Below are 23,113 nucleotides of genomic sequence, written 5' to 3'. Positions count from 1 at the left end.
GGAGTCAGGAGTACCTGAGTTCAAATTCGACCTCAGATACTTAATAATTACCTAGCTGTGTGATCTTGGGCAAGCCACTTAACCCCATTGCCTTGCAAAAAAAAAAAAAAAAAACCTAAAAAGAAGAAAGTATCTGGCTAGCATCTTTTTTCCTAATTTTTTAAAATAAAATTATATATTAATGATCTTCTAGCTTTCTGAGAGCCTATTTTTATAAGTAGTATCCATGTACAGTTGTGTTCCTTTTTTGCAAATTTATCTTCTTTTCCTTTTTGACTTTTATTCTGTCTACTTCAAATCTGTCTAGAGTCAACATGGAGCCTCTCTCTGGTCTTAAACCCTTTTGAACAGTGGCAGATTTTTTTTTTTAATATGAATGACCTTTACTCTAATTGCCATGTGAAAAAGGCAAATTTTTCCCTTGGTTGGGTCCTTATTTAGCATCCCCCTAAATACATCCCGCATCTTTTGGTTTCTATACCATTTACTCCTTTGTTCAAACATTACATCACTTGAAATGGTAATCTCATAGCCATTTCAGATTTGAGAATGATACCCTGATGAGGAGAGGATTGAATACTTGTTTGGGCCATGAATCCTGTGGGCCTCATACAGGTTTGAATCACATAGAAAGGAAAGGCAGCAGGTGTTTTATTGAACAGGAATACTGTGTTCAAAAGCCATGCAGAAACAGCTTGACTCTGAGGTCAGGTCGGTACTAGGTCAGTAATTCTTCAGCCTCTTATATCATTTATATTTTTGCCAGGTGTCTATATAGCAAAGAGAATTTTTTTTTTCTGGATAGCATGTTTGTTTGTTTTTAAATACATTCAAGTAACACTGAAGTATTGTATAAAATCAATTTGAATAAGTTTTCAGCCAGTCTAGTAATAAGCCATTTGAGTCGATACTGGTTTTGCTTTGTTTTTTAGCAGAGATATAAGATACAGTTTATCATACATTAATATTCTTGAGGACAAGCAGAAAGGTTTTTAATGCACTTGTGGTTTGTTATAAATGACATTTTAATGTTTTGCTCTTCCCTCCCTTTCATCTGACCATCCAATAAAGATATTCATCAGCTACACAAGCAGCCAAGAAAAGTTGTTGGATACAGGGGTCATTGGGAGCAATTAATATTACATGAATATGCAGTATCATGTTTGTTTTGCCCATTGGCCAAAACCAATTTTGAATTTCGATTTACTCATATGTATTCTCTCAGCAATCAGTACTGCTGCAAAAATAGCAATTAAATCCACAGTGGTTTTTTTCTTTTTCTTTTTTCTTTCAAAGGCATTTGTTACATGACAAATGTGTTGAGGCTGTATGGTTGGTTGATTATTGGAACAGCAGTGATCTGCAGAATGCCCTGCAATTTTTATCTAAAATGCTCTTCAGTTTTTTTATCCATCCACATACATATATTTAACATCTCCTCTAAAGAAGATTTGCAAACACTTGAGCATAATCATCACAGAGGTTTACACCTGCTTAGGTAACAGTTTTTATTATGGTCAATTATTACAGTGTCTATTGTATTTCAGTGTTTCATGCATAAATGGTTCTTATCAAAGTTGTTAGAGGGTAGAAAGTAAATTAGTAATGGGGATTTTCTCAGCTATGGAAAACATTTTTCTAAGTATTTTCTTCAGATATTTGGAAATTTTCATATATGCACTAGGTAGAGATCATCCCAGAAATTGTCAGAGACTTATATAACATGCTTCTTAACGAGTTCACAGTTCATTTAAGTGTGAAGATGAGGCGTCTCCTTTTATTTGTATATCTTATTCATGTATATTTTTATTTGATTTGTGCCTTATCTTGAAATCATAGGTTCATAGGATCATAGATGTAGAGCTGAAAGGAAAGTTAATGGTCATCTAGTCCATCTCCTCATTTCCTTTGAGTTGGAAAGAAATGAAGTTCCAGAGAGGTAGAGAAACTTGACCTAAATCACCCAACTAGTAAATAGCAGAGCCAAGACAGGAATCTGAGTCCTGAAAATAAATCCAGCAAACTCTATACTATACTACATTGCTGCCACTAAAAAAAAAAAAAATTGGCTTTTAAAAAATTATTTCCCTAGTCATAAATCTACAGTTATTTCCTGTTGTCTGTATCATTATTTCCCAATGATTAAATAATTTTTTACCGTTCTATAAAATGGTTTCTTAAAATTTATAAACTTCAAAAATCTGATTTCTCTTTCTTCTGTTCTTCACATTTGAAACTCAAATTTTCACATTATTTTGGTTCTTGCCCTTTAAATTACCACTTTGAAGCTGTGGAAAATAAAATTATTTAAAATTAGTAATTTGAGATTTTTTTTTTAACAGACCATTATGTTGTTTTGATCAGAGAAATTACTGTTCAGAATTCTTAACTTGGAATTTAAATCTTTCTATAATCTGACCCAAGTCTATATATTGTTTAAGTAAGAAATGATGGAAGTTATAACTGTGAACAGAGAGAGAGGTCAGATAGTGAGTTTTTGACGTAAAAGTATTTGAAGCATTTTGGGGGTAGAAGGATTTGAAAATGATATGAGACATTCCTTCTTGGTCTCCTTTGCCAGATCGCCCTCCAGATGACTCTATATAACCTTAGCTGACCCACATGGTTCTTTTCTTCTTCTATTCTACTTCACTTGGTGATTTCATTGATTCCCATAGATTTAATTACCATTTTAATGTTGACTATTTTTTATTTTTTTAGAATTTTTATTTAAGGGGCAATGGGGTTAAGTGACTTGCCCAAGGTCACAAAGTTGGGCAATTTTTAAGTGTCTGAGGCTGGATTTGAACTCAGGTCCTCCTAACTCCAGGGCTGGTGCTCTATCCACTGCACCGCCTTAGATGCCCCCTATGTTAACTGTTCTTTTTTTAATAGGCACATACTATTCTTTTTATTGTTTTTTGAATTTTACAATTTTTTCCCCAATCTTGCTTCCCTGCCCCACCCCCCACAGAAGGCAGTCTGATAGTCTTTACATAGGTCCATGCTATACACTGATCTAAACTGAATGTGTTGAGAGAGAAATCATCTCTTTGAGAAGAAAATAAAATATTAGTGATAGCAAAATTATGTAGTACATAAGACACTTAAAAAAAAAATTAAAGATGATAGTCCTCCACAGCTCTTTATCTGTATACAGATGGTATTCTCCATTGCAGATAGCTCCAAATTGTCCCTGACTGTTGCACTGATGGAATGAGCAAGTCCATCAAGGTTGATCATCACCCCCATGTTGCTGTTAGGGTGTACACTGTTTTTCTGGTTCTCCTCATCTCACTCAGCATCAGTTCATACAAATCCCTCCAGGCTTCCCTGAATTCCCATCCCTCCTGGTTTCTAATGGAACAGTAGTGTTCCATGACATACATATACCATAGTTTGTTGAGCCATTCCCCAACTGAAAGACATTTACTTGATTTCCAATTCTTTGCCACCACAAACAGGGCTTCTATGAATATTTTTGTACAAGTGATGTTTTTACCCTTTTTCATCATCTCTTCAGGGTATAGACCCAGTAGTGGTATGAGTGGATCAAAGGCTAAGCATATTTTTGTTGCCTTTTGGGCATATTTCCAAATTGCTCTCCACAAAGGTTGGATCAGTTCACAGCTCCACCAACAATGCATTAATGTCCCAGATTTCCCACATCCCTTACAACATTGATCATTGTCCTTTCTGGTCATTTTGTAGGCACATGTTACTCTTTTTTTTTTTTAAGGTTTTTGCAAGGCAATGGAGTCAAGTGGCTTGCCCAAGGCCACACAGCTAGGTCATCATTAAGTGTCTGAGGCCGAATCCGAACTCAGGCACTCCTGACTCCAGGGCCAGTGCTCCATCCACTGCAACACCTAGCCACCCCTGCACATGTTACTCTTAATAGTGGTAGTTGTTGTTTCTCCTTAACTTTAAAAAAAAATTTTTTTTATTAAAGATATTATTTGAGTTTTACAATTTCCCCCCAAATCTTACTCCCCCCCCCCCCCCACGGAAAGCAGTCTGTCAGTCTTTACTTTGTTTCCATATTGTACACTGATCCAAATTGAGTGTGATGAGAGAGAAATCATATCCTTAAGGAAGAGACAAGAAGTCTAAGAGGTAACAAGCTCAGGCAATAAGATATCTGGTTTTTTTTTTCAAAATTAAAGGGAATAGTCCTCAAACTTTGTTCAAACTCCATGGCTCTTTATCTGGATACAGATGGCACTCTCCTTTGCAGAGAGCCCAAAATTGTTCCCGATTGTTGCACTGATGGAATGTGAGTCCTTCAGGGTTGAACATCACCCTCATGTTGCTGTTAGGGTATACAGTGTTTTTCTGGTTCTGCTCATCTCACTCAGCATCAATTCATGCAAATCCCTCCAGGCTTCCCTGAAATCCCATCCCTCCTGGTTTCTAGTAGAACAATAGTGTTCCATGACATACATATACCACAATGTGCTAAGCCATTCCCCAACTGAAGGACATTTACTTGATTTCCAGTTCTTTGCCACCACAAACAGGGCTGCTATAAATATTTTTGTAGAAGTAATATTTTTACCCTTTTTCATCATCTCTTCAGGGTATAGACCCAGCTGTGGTATTGCTGGGTCAAAGGGTATGCACATTTTTGTTGTCCTTTGGCCATATTTCCAAACATCTCTCCAGAAAGGTTGGATGAGTTCACAGCTCCACCAACAGTGTAATAGTGTCCCAGATTTCCCACAACCCTTCCAACAATGATCATTATCCTTTCTGGTCATATTGGCCAATCTGAGGGGTGTGAGGTGGTACCTCAGAGAAGCTTTAATTTGCATTTCTCTAATAATGATTTAGAGCAGTTTTTCATATGGCTATGGATTGTTTTGCTTTCCTCATCTGTAAATTGCCTTTGCATATCCTTTGACCATTTGTCAATTGGGGAATGGCTTTTTGTTTCAAAAATATGACTCAGTTCTCTGTATATTTTAGAAATGAGTCCTTTGTCAGAATCATTAGTCGTAAAGATTGTTTCACAATTCACTACATTTCTTTTGATCCTGGTTACAGTGGTTTTATCTGTGCAAAAGCTTTTTAATTTAATGTAATCGAAATCATCTAGTTGGTTTTTGGTGATGTTCTCCAACTCTTCCTTAGTCATAAACTTCTCCCCTTTCCATAGATCTGACAGTCAAACTAGTCCTTGATCTTCTAATTTGCTTATAGTATTGTTTTTTATGTCTAAGTCCTGTAACCATTTGGATCTTATCTTGGTAAAGGGTATGAGGTGTTGGTCTAATCTAAGTTTTTTTTCCATACTAACTTCCAATTATCCCAGCAGTTTTTATCAAAGAGGGAGTTTTTATCCCAATAGCTGGACTCTTTGGGTTTATCAAACAGCAGATTACTATAATCATTGCCTGCTTTTGCATCTAGTCTATTCCACTAGTCTACCACTCTATTTTTTTAGCCAGTACCAAACAGTTTTGATGACTGATGCTTTATAATATAATTTTAGATCAAGGAGGGCTAAGCCACCTTCTTTTGCACTTTTTTTTCATTAAGCTCCTGGGAATTCTTGACTTTTTATTTCTCCATATGAATTTTCTTACAATTTTTTCTAACTCATTAGTTTTTTGGAATTTTGATTGTTAGGGCACTAAACAGGTATTTTAGTTCTGGTAGAATTGTCATTTTTATTATGTTAGCTCTACCTATCCATGAACAGTTGATATTTGCCCAGTTATTTAAATCTGATTTAATTTGTGTGAGAAGTGTTTTATAATTGTTTTCAAAACGTTTCTGAGTCTGTCTTGGCAAATAGACTCCCAGGTATTTTATATTGTCTGAGGTTACTTTGAATGGGATTTCTCTTTCTAGCTCTTCCTGCTGTATCTTGCTAGACATATATAGAAAAGTTGAGGATTTATGAGGGTTTATTTTATGACAACTTTGCTAAAATTGCTAATTATTTCCAGTAGTTTTTTGGATGATTTCTTGGGATTCTCTAGGTAGACCATCATGTCATCTGCAAAGAGTGAGAGTTTTGTCTCTTCCTTCTCAATTCTAATTCCTTCAATTTCTTTTTCTTCTCTAATTGCTGATGCTGACATTTCTAATACAGTATTGAATAGTAGTGGTGATAATGGGCACCCTTGTTTCTCCCCTGATCTTATTGGAAATGCCTCTAGCCTCTCCCCATTGAATATGCTTGTTGATGGTTTCAGATAGATACTGCTAATTATTCTAAGGAACAGTCCATTTATTCCTACACTCTCTAGTGTTTTTAGTAGGAATGGATGCTGTATTTTGTCAAAAGCTTTTTCAGCATCTGTTGGTATGATCATATAATTTCTGATAGGTTTGTTGTTGATATGATTGAGTATATAAACAGTTTTCCTAATATTGAACCAACCTTGCATTCCTGGGATAAATCCTACTTGATCATAATGTATTATCCTTGTGATAACTTGTTGTAATCGCTTTGCTGACATTTTATTTAAGATTTTTGCGTCTATATTCATCAGGGAGATAGGTCTATAATTTTCTTTCTCTGTTTTAACTCTTCCTGGTTTAGGTAACAGCACCATATTGGTTTCATAGAAAGAGTTAGGCAGAGTTCCATCTTTCCCTATTTTTCCAAAGAGTTTATATAGAATTGGAACCAATTGTTCCTTAAATGTTTGGTAGAATTCACTTGTGAATCCATCAGGCCCTGGAGATTTTTTCTTGGGGAGTTCAGTGAAGGCTTGTTTGAATTTCTTTTTTTGAGATAGGGGTGTTTAGGTATTTAATCTCTTCTTCGTTTAGCCTGCAACTTATATTTTTGTAAATATTCATCCATTTCACTTAGATTATCAAATTTATTGGCATAGAGTTGGGCAAAATAATTTCGGATTGTTACTTTAATTTCCTCCTCATTGGTGGTGAGTTCACCTTTTTTCATTTATGATACTAGCAATTTGGTTTTCTTTCTTTTTTTAGATCAAATTGACCAGGGTTTTATCAATTTTATTGGTTTTTTCGTAATACCAACTTTTGGCTTTATTTATTAATTCAATAGTTTTTTTGCTTTTATTAATTTCTCCTTTAATTTCTAATTTGGTATTTAATTGGGGATTTTAAATTTGCTCTTTCTCTAATTTTTTTAGTTGTATGTTTAATTCATTGATTTCCTCTTTCTCAAATTTATTCATGTAAGTATTTAAAGCTATTGTATATCCCCTGAGAGCCACTTTGAGTGAATCCCATAGGTTTTGGTATGTTGTTTCATTATTATCATTATCTAGGATAAAATGGTTAATTCTTTGTATAATTTGTTTTTTGGTCCACTCATTCTTTAAAATGAGGTTCAGTTTCCAATTGATTCTGGGTCTATATCTCCTTGGCCTGATATTGCATATGACTTTTATTGCATTGTGATGTGAGAAAGATGTATTCACTATTTCTGCCTTTCTGCAGTTGATTATTAGGTTTTTATGTCCTAGTACATGGTCAATTTTTGTATAAGTTCCATGTACTGCTGAGAAAAAGGTTATTCCTTTCTATACCCATTCAATTTCCTCCATAAGTCTACCATATCTAGTTTTTCTAACAATTTATTTATGTCCTTCTTTCTTGTTTTATGATTCGATTTATGTAGATCTGATAGCGGGAGGTTGAGGTCTCCTTCTAGTAGAGTTTTTCTGTCTATGTCTTCCTGTAGTTCTTTCAGCTTCTGCTCTAAGAATTTGGATGCTGTCCTACTCAGTGCATATGTATTCAGTATTGAAATAACTTTATTGTCTAAGGTACCTTTTAGGAGGATAAAGTTTCCTTATCTCTTTAAGGGTTTTTTTTTTTTTTTGCAAGGCAATGAGGTTAAGTGGCTTGTTCAAGGCCATATGGCTAGGTAATTATTAAGTATCTGCCACTAGATTTGAACCCAGGTACTCCTGACTCCAGGGCTGGTGCTTTGTCCAGTGCGCCACCTAGCCACCCCTCCCTTATCTCTTTTAATGCTATCTATTTTTGTTGCTGCTTTGTCTGAGATTAGGATTGCTACCCCTGCTTTTTTTTTACTTCAGCTTAAGCAAAATATATTTTGCTCCAACCTTTTACCTTTACTGCATGTGTATCTCTCTGCTTCAAATGAGTTTCTTGTAAGCAGCATATTGTCGGATTCTGTTTTAGAATCGACTCTGCTATTCACTTATGTTTCACATTCAAAGTTATAGTTATTAATTCTTTATTGCCTTCCATACTTTTTTCCCTGTTTGTATTTTCCCCCTTCCCCCTCCCTTTATCTGTATTCCCCAGTATTTTGTTTCTGAATACCACCCCCTTCAGTGTGTTTGCCCTCCTATATCACCCCCTCCCCTTTCCTTCCCCTTTCTCTTTTTTCCCTTTTCCCTTTCTCTTCCTTTTGTTAGTTCCCCCCTTTTCCCCACTCCCCTTCCCTTTCTCCGTCCCCCCTCCTCTTTTCTCCTTTTAATCCTTGAAAGGTTAGATGTTTTTTAAGTTAACTAAGTATGTGTAAGTTGACTTTAAGCCAAGTCTGATGAGAAGAAGATTCAGGTATTTCTCATCTCCTCGCTTCTTCCCCTCTATTACCATAGGTATTTTGTACCTCTTAGTGTAATGAGATTTACACCATTCAATCCCCTCCCTCCTCCCATCTCCTTCCTGTCCCCCTTTTTAAGGAGGACATGTTTTTTAGATCATTCTGAGTCATAGAAAATTCTGAGCATCTGTCACTTCTAGCTATGTACATTCTGTCTAATAGAGTTAAAATTCTTGAGACTTATTAGAGACTTTCTCCCAAGTGGGGTTAAATCCAATTACATCCCATTGGATAGCAGTCTCATGGATAGGTCATGAATCACTTCTGGCTAGTTATTCTCTGTGCTAGAGTTACAGTTCTCAAGATTTATGAGAATCTTTTTCCCCCATGCTGGAATATAGCCTGTTTCAACTTATTGGATAGCAATTTTTTTAACTGCCCCACCCCCCTTTTTTTAACCTTTTTATGTGTCTCTTGAACCTCCTGTTTGATGGCCAGATTTTCTATTTAGCTCTGGTCTTTTCATCAGGAATTTTTGGAATTCTTCCATTTCATTAAATGCCCATCTTTTTCCCTGGAAGAGAAGGCTTAGCTTTGCGGGATAGTAGATTCTTGGCTGCATTCCAAGCTCCCATGCTCTTCAAAATATCTGTTCCAGGCCCTTTGATCTCTTAATGTTGATGCAGCCAGGTCCTTTGTAATCCTTACTGTGGCTCCTTGATATTTAAATTGTTTCTTTCTGGCTGCTTGCAGGATTTTCTCTTTTATTAGATAGTTCTGGAATTTGGCCACAACATTCCTTGGTGTTTTCATTTTAGGGTCTTTTTCTGGATGGGAATGATGTATTCTTTCAGTATCTACTTTGCCCTCTGGTTCCATGATATCAGGGCAGTTTTCCATCACTAGATCCTGTAATATTAAGTCCAGGCTTTTTTTTCTCTTCAGTGTTCTCAGGAAGTCCAATAATTTTCAGGTTGCCCCTCCTCGACCTATTCTCAAGGTCAGTGGTTTTACTGATGAGGTATTTTACATTTTCTTCTTTTTTTGTATTTTTTGGTTTTGTTCAACTGGCTCTTGCTGTCTCATGGAGTCATTAGTTTCTGTAGACTCCATTCTTTTTTTTTAGAGAGGAATTTTCTTCATTAACCTTATGCAACTCCTTTTCCAATTGGTCCATTCTACTTTTGAAAGAGCTTTCCATTTGGCTAATTGAGGTTTTGAGAGAATTATTTTCTTTTTGCATTTGTACAATTGAGGATCTGAGAGATTTATTCTCCTTTTGTATTTGTCCAATTGTATTTTCTAAGGATTTGTTTTCTTGTTGCAAGGTATTAATTGTCTCTCCCAAGTTTTCCAGTTGATTTTTAAACTCCTACCTTATTTCTTCAAGGAAGTCTTTCTGTGTTGAAGACCAGGTCATATTCTCCTCAGAGGTTCTAGGTCTCTCTGATTTAGGGTCATTCCCTTCCAAGAATATTTTTATGGATCCACCTTTCCACTGACCCTTCTTCATTTTGCTAAGACCTTGAGTTGGGGGTGGGTCTGGTTCACAGGGGCTTTGGTATCGCTAGAGGCTTTACTCAGTGCAATTTCTCTGGCTGGCCAGTAGGAGGTGCTGGTTGCTTTCTTTGGAGTGTCTGTGACCTTGATTGAGGCCTTTTCCCTTAGCTTGAAGGGAGGGGTTGAAGCTATTGAATCCTATTGCCTTCTGTCAATGGTGGGCTTTACCCTGGGGTGAGGTCATCCCTCTCCCTATTGGCAGCTGGGCTGGTTCTTCTGCCCACACACCTGTGCCTGAAGCAGAATTAGTTTTGTTCCGGGAAGAGGCCTCAGCAGCAATGGAGGTGTGGACTCAAGAGTTCCTCAGACCAGAGGAGCCCAGGGATGGTGTGTCCACAGCTATCCTGCACCAGAGCTCCCCACCCAGCCCTGTTGAGTCAGCGCGCCCATGCTCCCTAGTTGACTCAAGCCCCCGCATTCTAGCCCCATGGCTGATCCAGCAGGTCCAGCTCTCGGGCCCTCAGACTCCCTGGCTCCAATTCAGTGATCGGGGCTGATCTGCCCTCTGCTCCCAGACTCACCCACTCAAATTCATCCAGTGCTGCTGAGGGAGACAAACCCTGAGGTAGATGTTCTTTCTCCTGACTTTTCTTTCTGGGTTTTGTGGGTTGGATTTCTTTTAAGAGGTTTGTTTCATATGATAGATGGGGAAAGATCAGGAGACTTTAGAACTGTGCCTATCTTCTCTCTGCCATCTTGGCCGGAAGTCCTATGTTAACTATTTTTAAATCTTCCTATCCTACTCTAACCTTTCTACTAACCTTCAATCACACACCACCAACTACTACTCAAATTGGATGTCTACTAAGGCAATTAAAAAACAGGACTCATCATCTTTTCCTCTAACCTCTATCTTCTGTACCTTATTAATTAATATCCATGGTGTCATTCTTTATATTCTCTTTACTCTCTTACTCCTCATATCAAAGGCTTAGTGATTTCACCTTTGTAACATCTAGCTAACATGCCCCATTCTTTCCTCTGACCCTATCATCATTCTGGTGCAGGTCCTTATCTCCTCACACTTTGACTGCTGCAATAGCCTAATGATGGATCTGCCTGCCTCAAGGCTCTCTTCACTCAAATTCATCTTTTAATCACCAAAATGATTATGCTAAGGTGTGGATCTGACCATACCAAGACTTCATCCCCACTCAGTTAACTACTGTGGTTCTCTATCAACTCAAAGAAAATATTTAATCTCTAGACATTTTTTTTTTGTCTGCCATTCCTAGAATGGTGTCCTTTCTTCTCTTCACTTACTGGCTTTCCTGACTTCTTTTAAATCAATTAAAATCCTGCTTTCTTAAGAAGCCTTTACCAGTCTCAATTCTAGTACCTTCCCACTTTTAATAATTCTGTACAAATTCATGTGCTTATTGCCCCCCCCATTGGATTGTAAGCTCCTTGAGGTCAGAGACTGTCTTCTATCTCTGTATCTCCCCAAAACTTAGTACAATTTCTGCCTCACATGAAGCACTTAATAAATATTACCTTACTGATGTGAAAATATGGAGGAGAGAATAATGCTGAAGTAATGATTCTGAATTGCTAGAGGAATGATGGCATCCCCATCGTTAAAAGGAAAGTTCAGAAGAACTTTTTTATGGATTTTATTGGAAACAAAATGGGTTCAGTTTGAATATAATGAGTTTGAAATGTTTCCAGGATATCCATTGGAAGTTTTCAATAGACAGGTTTTGGAATGGGACTATGGTTCAAATAAGAGTATGGTTGATGAGAACACCTGAGAAATAGTGTAAAGATAAGTCTCAAGACAGAGCTTAGGACTATATCATAGATAGAGGCTATGTAGGATTGAATGTACAGCAAAGGAAATTTAAGAAGGAGCAATCAGATTGTTAGAAGGAAATCCAAAGAAGAGCAATCCCAATTAGTATAATAGAGATAGACATGTTTGTAGGCTGCAGAAAAGAAACTAGTTAATAGAGAGAAATTGAAGACTGAAGATAACTTGAGATATTGGTGGGGGGGAGCAATGTGGAGAAAATGAAAGGAAAGACCATTCCTTCATCAGGACTTGTTGAGGAGGAGATAGTACAAGATATTGTTGCAGGTGTGAGAAAGGAGGGAAGTGGAACTCTTGGTAAATGGCCTCAGTTGTTTTAGTAAATATGAATAGAGGCCTTCAGCTGAGTAAGTCAAGAGAAAGTAAAGGAAGATTCTGGGAGAGAAGAGAGGATTAGCTGATTCTGTTATCTGAACAGGTTTTCTCTCCTTTGGTTATTAAATGTTAATAAATATAAAACTATGTAACAAAACTGCACCTTTAGCACCTGTTCAATATCTCAAAATTATCCATTGCTTTTAGAGACTTAAAAAAAAAGTTAAAAGACAGATCCATATTCTCTACTATGAAAATACTAAAATACATGCAATAGTGTTCATAACTTAATGGCATCGTCTTCATATCTGATGGACAGGAAAATGCTAAAAGTTAATTTTTTTTTGTTAAAAGTGTTTTCCTGAAGTATAATTTAAAATTATTTTACAGTGATTTTATAACTTCTAATAAATAGAAATAATAATATATTCTCTTATAAAGTTCTGCAATTTACATTTTTTTATAAATCTAAATAAAACACTGTAGCTGGAAAAATATTTGAAATTTTTCTCTTAAAAAATTAAGATGGGGGGCAGCTAGGTGGCGCAGTGGATAGAGCACCGGCCTTGGAGTCAGGAGTACCTAAGTTCAAATCCAGCCTCAGACACTTAATAATTACCTAGCTGTGTGGCCTTGGGCAAGCCACTTAACTCCATTGCCTTACGAAAAAACAAAAAAATTAAGATGGACTTAACCGGATGAACATGGGCCAAAATGTGAGGTCTTTACCCACTGGTCTTAGTTTTGCTCTCTGAAACTAAACACAGTGAGTCTAATCCTTCTTCCATGTTATAGCCTTTCTAATATTTTAAGACATCTATTTTTCTACTCATTTCTTCTTTTCCAGGATAAGTTTCCTCAATTCTTTAAAGTTCTCATCATGAGATTTGCCTTTCAGAAACTTCGTCATCCTGGTTGCCTCTTCTGGAAGTTCTCTAATAGGGTAGAATGTATGAGGCCATCTAATACAATCTAAACCTGATGGAACCTTCCCTCTGCAAAATTACCCAAAATGTGTCAGTCGTCTGTATATCTCTTTAAGATTAGTACCCTAGATGGTGGTAATCACATCCAGCATTTACATGGTGCTTTAAGGTTTGCAAATCCTATGTTATATGATTTGGTTCTCATAGGAAGCCTCTGAAAGCAAGACTAAACATAATATACCAGATGTAGTAAATTGGGACTTTGGAATTCTCCCAGAGTCTTCATTCCATACTTCTTTTAGTACAGTATAAGTTTTTACTTCTGGCAGTCATGCTGCTACATCACCCTATCTATCATATTGGCTCATATTGAATTTGTAAAGCTCTAAATGCCAAGTATTTATTTATTTTCTTTCTGTTGCTTTTTTCTCCAATCTGTTTTTATTGGAAGGGAAACATGTAAAATATGTTATCAGAAAATTAGCCAAATGTATCCATGAAATTAATTCCTATATCTACAGTTCCTAGCAGATGTGGTATTTAGAGGCTAAGACTCATGAGAATCAGGGAAATATAGTCAATAATGCACCAGCCCTGGAATCAGGAGGATGGAGTATTAAGCCTGGATTTCAAAAGACCTGAATTCAAATTTAACCTTAAACATTTAGCACCTTATATGACCCTGGGGGAAAAAAATCACTTAATCTCTGTTTACCTCAGTTTCCTCACCTAGAAAATGAAAATAATAAAGGCAATTATGTCCCAAAGAGCTTAGCACAGTACCTGTGGTATAGTAAGTACTATATAGATATTATATTATTATTTTATTATTTTTGTTAAAGGGGGTTAGTAGAATCAGTTTCAAAATTGGAGTAGATCATAATGACTATCTAGTTCAACTCATTCTTGATTAAGTATCCCCTTTGCATTATAACCAGCAAGTAATGACTCAGCCTTTGGTTGAAAACATCTAGTAAGAAGGAGCTTATTGTTTCTTAGTTCTTAACACATTAATTCAACTTAACTCTTAATTCAACTCATTCCAATTTTATTCTTCTTCATTCATTTTTCTTCACATCTGACTCTTTGTGACCTCATTTGAATTTTTTCTTGTCAGAAAAAGTGATTTACCATTTCCTTCTCTAGCTCATTTTACATATGAGGAAACTGAGGGTAATGGGGTTAAGTGACTTGCCCAGGTCACATAGCTAGTAAGTATCTGAACCTAGATTTTAACTCAGGAAGATAAATCTTCCTATCTTCAGGCCTGGCACTTTATCCACTGGGCCACCTAGCTGTCTGATTCCACTTTTAATAGCTTTAAATATGGGAAATTGTTTGTTCATCAGACTAAATTTTCTGTTTTCCATTTCTGCACATTGTTTCTTGTTCTGTCTTCTGGGGTTAAGCAGAGTAAATTTGTTCATTCTTCCTAACAAGATGATGCTGCAGTTATCCTTTACCATTCAAGTCTTTTCTGAAATGTAAACATTCCCCGGTTCCTTCCATTAATTCTCAGATGGTATGAACCCAAGGCATTTGACCATTCTTGATACTCTGCACCTTAACAGTATCCTTCCTAAAATACGGCATCTGAAGCTGAAGACAGAAGCCCCAGTGTGGTCTGCCTGTAGCAAAATTCATTGGAACTTTATTCCTGGATGCTATGCTTCTCTTGATTGATCATTCCATGATGCCTTTGCCATCATACCATAAATTTGATTATACTTGTCTTACACTAAAATCCCCAGGATTTTTTTTAATGAATTGTTCTTATAAAGCAAAACTTTTTATACTATATGATATTAATGAAGTTGTACTTTTACAGACTGCCAAGATCTTTTTAATGTCTTAGTTGTCATCTAATATAGGGGTTTCAGTCCTAAGGGAGTAATGAAATTAGATGAGAGGGAAAAATACTCTTTTATTTCCACTAATTTATAACAGAAAATTATCATTTTCTTCAATTCCTATATCCTATTTAAAATGAAAAAGAAAAAAAGCATATTCTAAAAAATCCAGAACTTCATCATACAGCTGGAAGGGTTGGTCCACCCTCTCTCTCTTGCTCGCTCTCTCTCTCTCTCTCTCTCTCTCTCACACACACACACACACACACACACACACACACACACACACACACACAAAGAGTCACACTCTGATCTAAAGTTAGCTAGCAGTCCCTACTGTGCATCATTTTGTCTAGATCAGTTTGACATTCTTTCCAGCATTGTAATTTTCTTGAAGTGCAAATCTGACTGTATCACTCTCTTAATTGGTAAACTGTAGTGGTTCACTCTAACCTTTGAAAATAAAATATAAAGTCCTTTGTTTTATCTTTTGAAGTCTTTCACAACTTTTCCCCAAATAGTTTTTTTACTTCCCCCCCCTCAAAGGGAAGCAGATGAGGCAGTAGATAGAATGCCAGCTTTTAAGTCAGAAGGATAAAGTCAGTTCAGTTCTGACCTTAAATACTATCTGGGTGACCCTGAGCAAGTAAATCACTTAACCCTGTTTGCCTCAATTTCCTTGTCTATAAAATGAACTGGAGAAGAACATAGCAAATTGCTCCAGTATCTTTTTAATCTCATATGCAATCATGGAGAAGTTGGTCATGAATGAAAAAGGAAAATGACTCACCTGAATTCCCTCTCTCACAATTGTTGATACAACCAAATGATCTCATTTCTGTTCTTCATACCTAATAATCTATTTCCCAGTCTCTACCTTTGTACTGGCCATTGTCCTTGCCTAGAATATTCTCCTATCTCCCATCAGCCTCCCAAAATCCCTCCTTCAAGATGCAATTTCACTACCACCTTTGACATAGTCTTTCCTGATATCCACCTTCCTCACCCAAACTGCTCATAGGTTTTTCTATTGATTCATTTATGCCATTTCTGTTCACGGTGTTCATCGACTATATGTCTTCTCTAATAGAATGGCATACCCTTGAGAATAGAGATTGCTTCATTCATTATATTCATAATCCCAACATCTGGCATAATTTCTGGCATGTAGGCTTGTAATATTAATTGATTTGATTGATAATTGAGGTTTGATAAGTGTGTCTTCCATGCTTTTATCCAAGTCACTGATAAAGATGGCAGGACCATGAACATGTTCTTGAGAGAACACCCTGGATGTTTTCCTAAATGACATAAACTTTTTAAGGATTGCTTTTTCAGTAGGGCCAATTCTGAAGTAGAGAATAAGATAATGATTAGAGAGAGGTGTCATCTTCAATTTTTCCAAAGAAGTGAAAATTGAGATAAGGTCCAGGACACACTCGTCTTCTTCTCATATAGACTAGTTGCCTCTTCTCCCTGGAAAGTCATTCATTCATTTTTTACCAGAACTCCCAGATTTTTTCCATATGAACTGTGATTTCATTTTAGTTGAATAAAGGTACTGAGGTATGAACTTGATCATTAAAAAATAAACATGAAAATTATAGTTGATCTCTCCTTTCTTTCCTTATTTAGGTGACATTCTTATGAAACCAGCAAGTTCTTTAGCTTTAATCTAATGTTTTTCTACATGCAAGAAAAGAGGTGTCAATTATTTATCATGGAGCACAATTTAGGCATTGTAGAAGTATCCCATCCATTCCAACTAATGTACTATAGATGTACTATAGCAAATGCAGTCTTTTGGTGTGTGTGTGTGTGAAAATGTAATTGTTGCAGTAAAGACCTACAAAGACCTTATCTACCTTAACACAAATTTTTTGAACTCTAAGCCTCACATCTCATAACTGTGCATAAACATTTAAACTAAGTGCTTTCTCCCTTTTTTTGTTTATTTTTATTTTTTCTAGTACTGGAGAAAATAAAATTTGAGTTTTGTGATCAGTGTCATGGAATGTCAAGTCGTTTCACTTGTCTAAAAAAAACAACTACCTTGGAAGACACTTAGAGAATGAAGACTTTGGAGAACAACTGATGGGAAAAAAAAAAACCTTCATCTTTGAGCTCTAATGATTTCTAAAATGCCAGGAGCTACAGTGTAGTTTCCTGGGTAACCATTGCTTTAAGTGTTCCAGAAGATTATGTTTTGAAACACTTTGTGTATTTATTTTTGACTGTACACATTGTTAATAGGAGAAATACATTTTCATTGTTTATAACCTGATATTAACTTTCAAGGAATAATGTGGCCAATGTCCCTTCAATTTGTTAAGGCCTTATATATAAATAACGGTATGAGTTGATTATGCTTGTTTTAAGTTTGACTGGATGTTGGGTCTTTAAGGGTCTTTAAGGGAAAAAGGTAAATTTTTCTTTTTATTTTGCACCTAAAATTTGTATTTCACAATTTATGAACTACTCTTTCCCAGATCAGGAAATGTTTTCAATTGGAAAAGACAATCATTTCCTCCTACTTATTAAGAAATATTTTGAAAATATAGATCATTGGTCAGATAAGTTGTAAGTATGTAAAGTAGAAGAGAAAAAATAATTTGACTAATCAGACAAATGACAATATTATAGTAATTTTCAGTATTGAACTTGGGATATTTTTATGTATAAATATAAACATGCATTCTGTGATTTCAATAAATAAATTCTTTTGAGATAAACTTTTCTTCTATAAGCATTCTCAGTTGTATCTTTCTTGGTACTTATTAAATGAAATCATGTTTACTCATAGATTTAAATTTAATTATTTCTTTCTTATTTTAGTGCTATTTATAACATGATGTAGTAGAAAGAACCCAGTGATGCTGAGTTCAGATTCTGGCTTTTGACACTTAATTGCCATATAGGTCAATCAATTCACTTTTCTGAACCTCAGTTTTCTGTAAAATGAATTCGTTAATATACTGCCTAATTTATAAGGTTAAGGGGAGAAGAAAATGAAAGAGACTTTGTAAACCTAAAAGAGTTTCTTAAATGTTACTAATTTACAATCTTCCAGCCAATTCTTGGGCCTCATAGAGATAAAACAAAGTAATCATGTACACATTCACATTTCTAAAAATGATGATCACTTGGCTTACCTTTGAAGGAAAAAAAATGACACCACATATATTTGAAGCTTGATAAATATTCATTTAAAACAAACTTGTGAAAAGATTGGATGACAATAAAGGTAATATAACAAATGGTTCAATGACAGAAGGCCTGTGTGATCCACAGAATTTCAGTCCTATTAAAGCTCTTAAAGGCTATCAATCCACAGCCCCTTCATTTTATTGATAATGGATCTGAAGTTGAAAAAAGGAGCATAGGATTTAGAGATAGAAGAGTTTTGAAGATCATTTGATCCAAACCTTATTTTACAAATCAAAGACCTAAAATACTCCAAGAAATAAAGTAAACTTGCCCGAGATCAGTTAGTGACATTTTGACCATGTCTCTCTCCTGGTCAGTTATCTCCATTCATGCTGTTATCATATAGCAATTCCTCTCTTTGGCATCTAAAGTTCTTTACAATTCAGCCCTCAATTATTTTATCAGCTTTATCATACATTTCTACCCTTGACACCCAAAGTACAAGCTGGACTTGGCTAATTCTGTTGTGGTTCCCCCCTTTTATTTCCTTCTTCCTTTCAGTCTTCCCCCTTGCTTGGGGGGAGAGGCAGCTGAGTACCCTCTCTTCATGTCATAGTGAAAATTGTCAACCTCACATCTTGTTAGTTCTTTGTAAGGGAAAACCACACAGGGTACTAATAGATTATGCCTCTTTGGTCAGTTAGGTCCTGCAGCTATCTTGATCAAAAGAAGTGAATTTGGAAGTACCCCTGAGATTAATATCTAATAGCTATTAGTTACCTTACCAGGCAAGTGGACTGGACTCAGAATAAGCCAATTGCTGAAAAGGGCCAATCAGGAACCTGCATTGAACCAGTTTTGCCCAGTCCCATTTGTCTTTGCTGGTGTTCACTGGCTCACCTTGCTGAACTCTGCCCCCTCTCCCCCAAACTTGTCTAAACCAGTCTTGTGGTCAACTGTTGTAGCCAAAACATTTTGTTTCTGTGTCCCACCTGTTCCTAGGATACTGTAGCACATGCCCTGCAACTACTCTTCTGAATCTCCTGGCATTGCTGCAGCCCCAGAACCTGGTTGCCACAGCTCCTCCAGGATTCTGAGATTTTCTTTTTAAGTTCATGAACCCCCACCCCCCAACAACCTGTTTCTCTACTGATTAGGTTAGTAAAAATAAGCTAGACTTAACTGACTTTTAGAAAGGGAGGTTTTACTGAGGTGGTAGCTTTAACAGTGGAAGTAAAGAAGAGATGGTATATAAGCATCTGTGTTGGAAAATAACCAGTAGCTCAGAGTAGAAATTAAGTGGATAAAATTATAAGTTTCAGTAAAGAAAAAGTAAAGAAGTCTCAGTAAAATCATAAATCACAATAAAATAAGCTTATTACAATCAGTCATAACCTATCACAATAAGGTTCTTAGCACAATCAATCATCACTTGCCAGTGTGTCCATACCTCATGAGAAGCTCCAAATAATACCCTGAGTCTCCAGTTTAAATCAGCCTCTAAACAAAGAATACTTTTCCTTAGGTTGGGTGGTGGTTCTAAGAACTGGACATCCGTAATGTTTATGCTTAGGGAGTTCTCTTCAAGTTCTCTTCAAGCATAATCATTTCCCAACTTGCTTATGTACTCAAACTCAGATTTATGTTGTCAGTTTGAGGTCAGATAATGAGCAACTTTTAATGAGGATCACTTGATTTTTTTTACATTCCCAAAACAACATCCCCCACAAAAGTCTGTGACATACTTTCTTGTCATTACATAGTAAGTCTAGGAGACAGTGGACTAAGGTTCAGAGAGCACTACATTTCAAATCCAGTATATTGGAAGCCCTTTCTCCCTTTTGTTGGATTTTTGTAAAGTTTCTCTTCAGTCTAATATCTCTGCTCCATTGGATTCCTTATAGAATTAAAGACACACCTATATTCAATCTGTCTAGTTTGTCCTTATTTCTGAAATCAGACACGCCTTTTCAGGATTGCTGCCAGGACTGCCCCCTCTGAAGTTCACAAGATATTTCTCTGGTCCAGTGGATTGTGGAGGAGACCATGACTGAGGATGACCTTCTCTTCACCTCCTCTCCCTTCCCCCACCTCCATCATTCCCTTCTTAAGGGCTTACCTGAAAGGACTCTTCCTTTATGCTGGCAGACATACAAATCCTGTATTCCAAACAAACTTAATAATTTTTATAAAAACCTTCTTGGATATCACCAAGTCTCTCAACAAATCCTAACAGAATTCCTGAGCAACCTCATTCCAAAGTCATTCAATGATTATCAAGGACTTTGTAATTAATTGATCAATGACAGTCTAAAGCTGTTGACTGATTGATTCAAGGCAGATCTTCACAACTCAGTTAAGGAAATAGGGCTTAGCATTTTATTGTTTCAAGGGAGAGGGGGTGATTTCATTTTCTTTTTTAGTTTGTTGGGTTTTTTTTTGCAAGGCAGTGGGGTTAAGTGGCTTGCCCAAGGCCATGCAGCTAGGTAATGATTAAGTGCCTGAGGCTGTATTTGAACTCAGGTTCTCCTGACTCCAGGGCCAGTGCTCTATCCACTGTACCACCTAGCCACCCCTGATTTCATTTTTTTTATCATTCCAGACCCCAAAAACAAAATTGGAATAATGTAACCGAAGGAACAACAAAACAGCTAGAAGCTGGGAAATTATAATGGCCAAGTTTGTCCTAAAAGATATGAGGGGGCACTTTCCTTCTTTTCAGAGGTCAGGAATTATGATGAGGAACCATTACATGTAATTTCAGAATTGACCGGTTGTTGTGCCTGACATTTTTTCCTTTCTCTTTTTTCTTCTCTCTTGCAAGCAACAGCTCTCTGGGAGAGGAGGAGGGAGGAAAAGAGATGGTTCTCATCATGCAGTGAAATTGAGGGCTACTGGATGAAGAAGACGTCTTTTTTTAACCACCTTTATATTGTTACAATAGGCATTGAAATGGTAATTTTAGAGGAATGTAGAGGAATCTTTCTGCCAAACTTGTTTAAAGCTAAAGGTTTTCAAAGCTTAGAATATGGAAAGAAATGAGTAAGACTGAAAAATGCATCTGTGCTGGTAGCGCAAATATTCCTTCCAGTGAGATTGCTAATCTATTGAAGGATTGAAATAAACTCAATCATGTCATCACAAGGTATTTAGGGTTGTTCCTACCCATATCATGGCAATGGAAACTTCTGAAAAACTAAAAAAAATCTATTTTTGACTATTATACTGCTACATATGAACTGCCCCTAAATCATAATTTTCACTATTTCCAAGTTGTCCTAAATATATTTTTCAACAAAAAACCCAATTTATCTCTTCATTATAAATGAAAAATTAGGGCACTGGCTATATAACTTGTTTTCCTAAATCTGAAATAATTTGTCTCAGTGTAATGAGATGATTTATTGCAGAGTATAATATTTTTAGTTTGTAATCATCAACTATATATTGAGCACCTGCTGTGTGCCTGCCAGTGTACTGTTGGGTTCCAAACTGTGAATGCTGAAATACCACAGACTCCATCATTTAAAACTGACAGAAATATTTTTAGAATTCCTGGGCCTCATCCTAAGGAGTGACTAAACCACTTTGTCCCACTATTTAACATACTGGAGCAGTAATAGGTTAAAGTAAAGTTTGCCAAGGTGACCAGAGACTCATGGTGTCATGGAGTTAGTGCCAAAAAGGAACTGAATGCCTCCACTTTAAAGATGAGTAAAGTGAGTCAGGATTTGAAACTAATTTCTTTGATTCCAAATTCAGTATTCTTTTCACAGCTAGAATTATATCCACATTAATTTCCTCCCAGAGAAATTTTTTTATTGATTTAAACATTAATTTTTCACTTGCTAATTGTCAAAAGAATCTTTATATTTCCTGTGTGTTGATTGAGTGAAACATCAGCTAACTAGAACCCTAAAATTCGCAATTATTTCTGCTAAGTCAGAGGATTTTAAAATGGGCATCAAAATCTATAGCCATCCCCTTTCACATTTTGACCCCCATCTCAAGTCTAATCCAAATATAAGGCACTTTCTCTGCACCCACTAAAAATATGATTCACAAGATTCCACCAAAGTATATACTTTTACCAGCAGACCAGAGGACATATTAGTTTCAAATAAAATGACATTTAATTTAACAGCACAGCACAGTAGAAACAAAATCTCTTCCCATGCACAAATGACCCATGCCTTCCAAAGGGTACCACACAAATGATGAGAGGAGGAACACATGTAGAGAATATGTGTGATCAGGAAATATCCACAAGAGACATCACCAAGCAATCTTTGTAGCTAGAGCATTTGTTTGAAGATGCATATTCCAGAAACAGTACACACAATAAGAGGCTTGAGTGGCCAGGGTAACTCACACCTTTCATGCTGTAGGCTTGCCCATCTTCTCTAATGATGGTATCATGCTATTCACCAAGGAGCATGACTTTTTGTTGAACCCATCTTCTCTATTGAACATTGTCATTAGGCTGGGCATATTATCTGAACTAAATGCCTTGTTTCCACATTCTCAGCATAGATTTGTTTTTTTTCTGGGTGTTTCCTTTGTTCTTCAAATTACAAAGGTCAACATCAAAATCTCTAATTAAGACAAGCCTGAAAACTTTTTAGGCTATAACTGCTCAGACTCATCTGGGGCAGCTCAACAAAAAACTAAGTTAGAGTAAGAGGTTTTCTTTGTTTTGTTTTAATATCTGTATCTGGTAATTAGTCAAAGTATATGCTCTCAGTCATCACACTAGTCTACAACTCATTCTTGGAATATGCTCTATACCCACTAATAACTAGAGTCCCTAACTTTCTTCGGAGGTCTTCCCTGAGACCTTTCCTGATATCCCCTTGTCTTCTCACCTCAGACTGATAGTGACTCTTCTCTGAAATTGCCTTGTATTTTATTTGTCCAGATTTTTTTAAGAATGTGAATGCAAGTTAGTGAGGTATAGAGAATTGTCTAGGAGTCCAGGAGACCTGAG

General features: G+C 36.3%; 1 protein-coding gene across 2 annotated transcripts in view; it reads left to right on the top strand.

Moving 5' to 3' along the window:
• Positions 1–23,113, top strand: part of PIK3C3 (phosphatidylinositol 3-kinase catalytic subunit type 3) — a 227,165-nt gene that overhangs the window by 169,107 nt on the left and 34,945 nt on the right. Inside the window, exon 25 of one of the 2 annotated variants that reach the window (XM_074208287.1) lies at positions 16,950–17,716. The exons of the other annotated variant lie outside the window; for it this stretch is intronic. Within the exon in view, the coding sequence (XP_074064388.1) occupies positions 16,950–16,964 (15 nt within the window). The 3' untranslated portion in view covers positions 16,965–17,716. Of the gene's footprint in view, positions 1–16,949; positions 17,717–23,113 lie in introns of those variants that run through there. 2 annotated transcript variants of the gene reach the window in all.

Source organism: Macrotis lagotis, chromosome X (assembly GCF_037893015.1).
Source record: "Macrotis lagotis isolate mMagLag1 chromosome X, bilby.v1.9.chrom.fasta, whole genome shotgun sequence".
NCBI lineage: Eukaryota > Metazoa > Chordata > Mammalia > Peramelemorphia > Peramelidae > Macrotis > Macrotis lagotis.
Note: the sequence above shows the minus strand (reverse complement) of the source record. Positions and strands in the feature narration are given on the sequence as shown.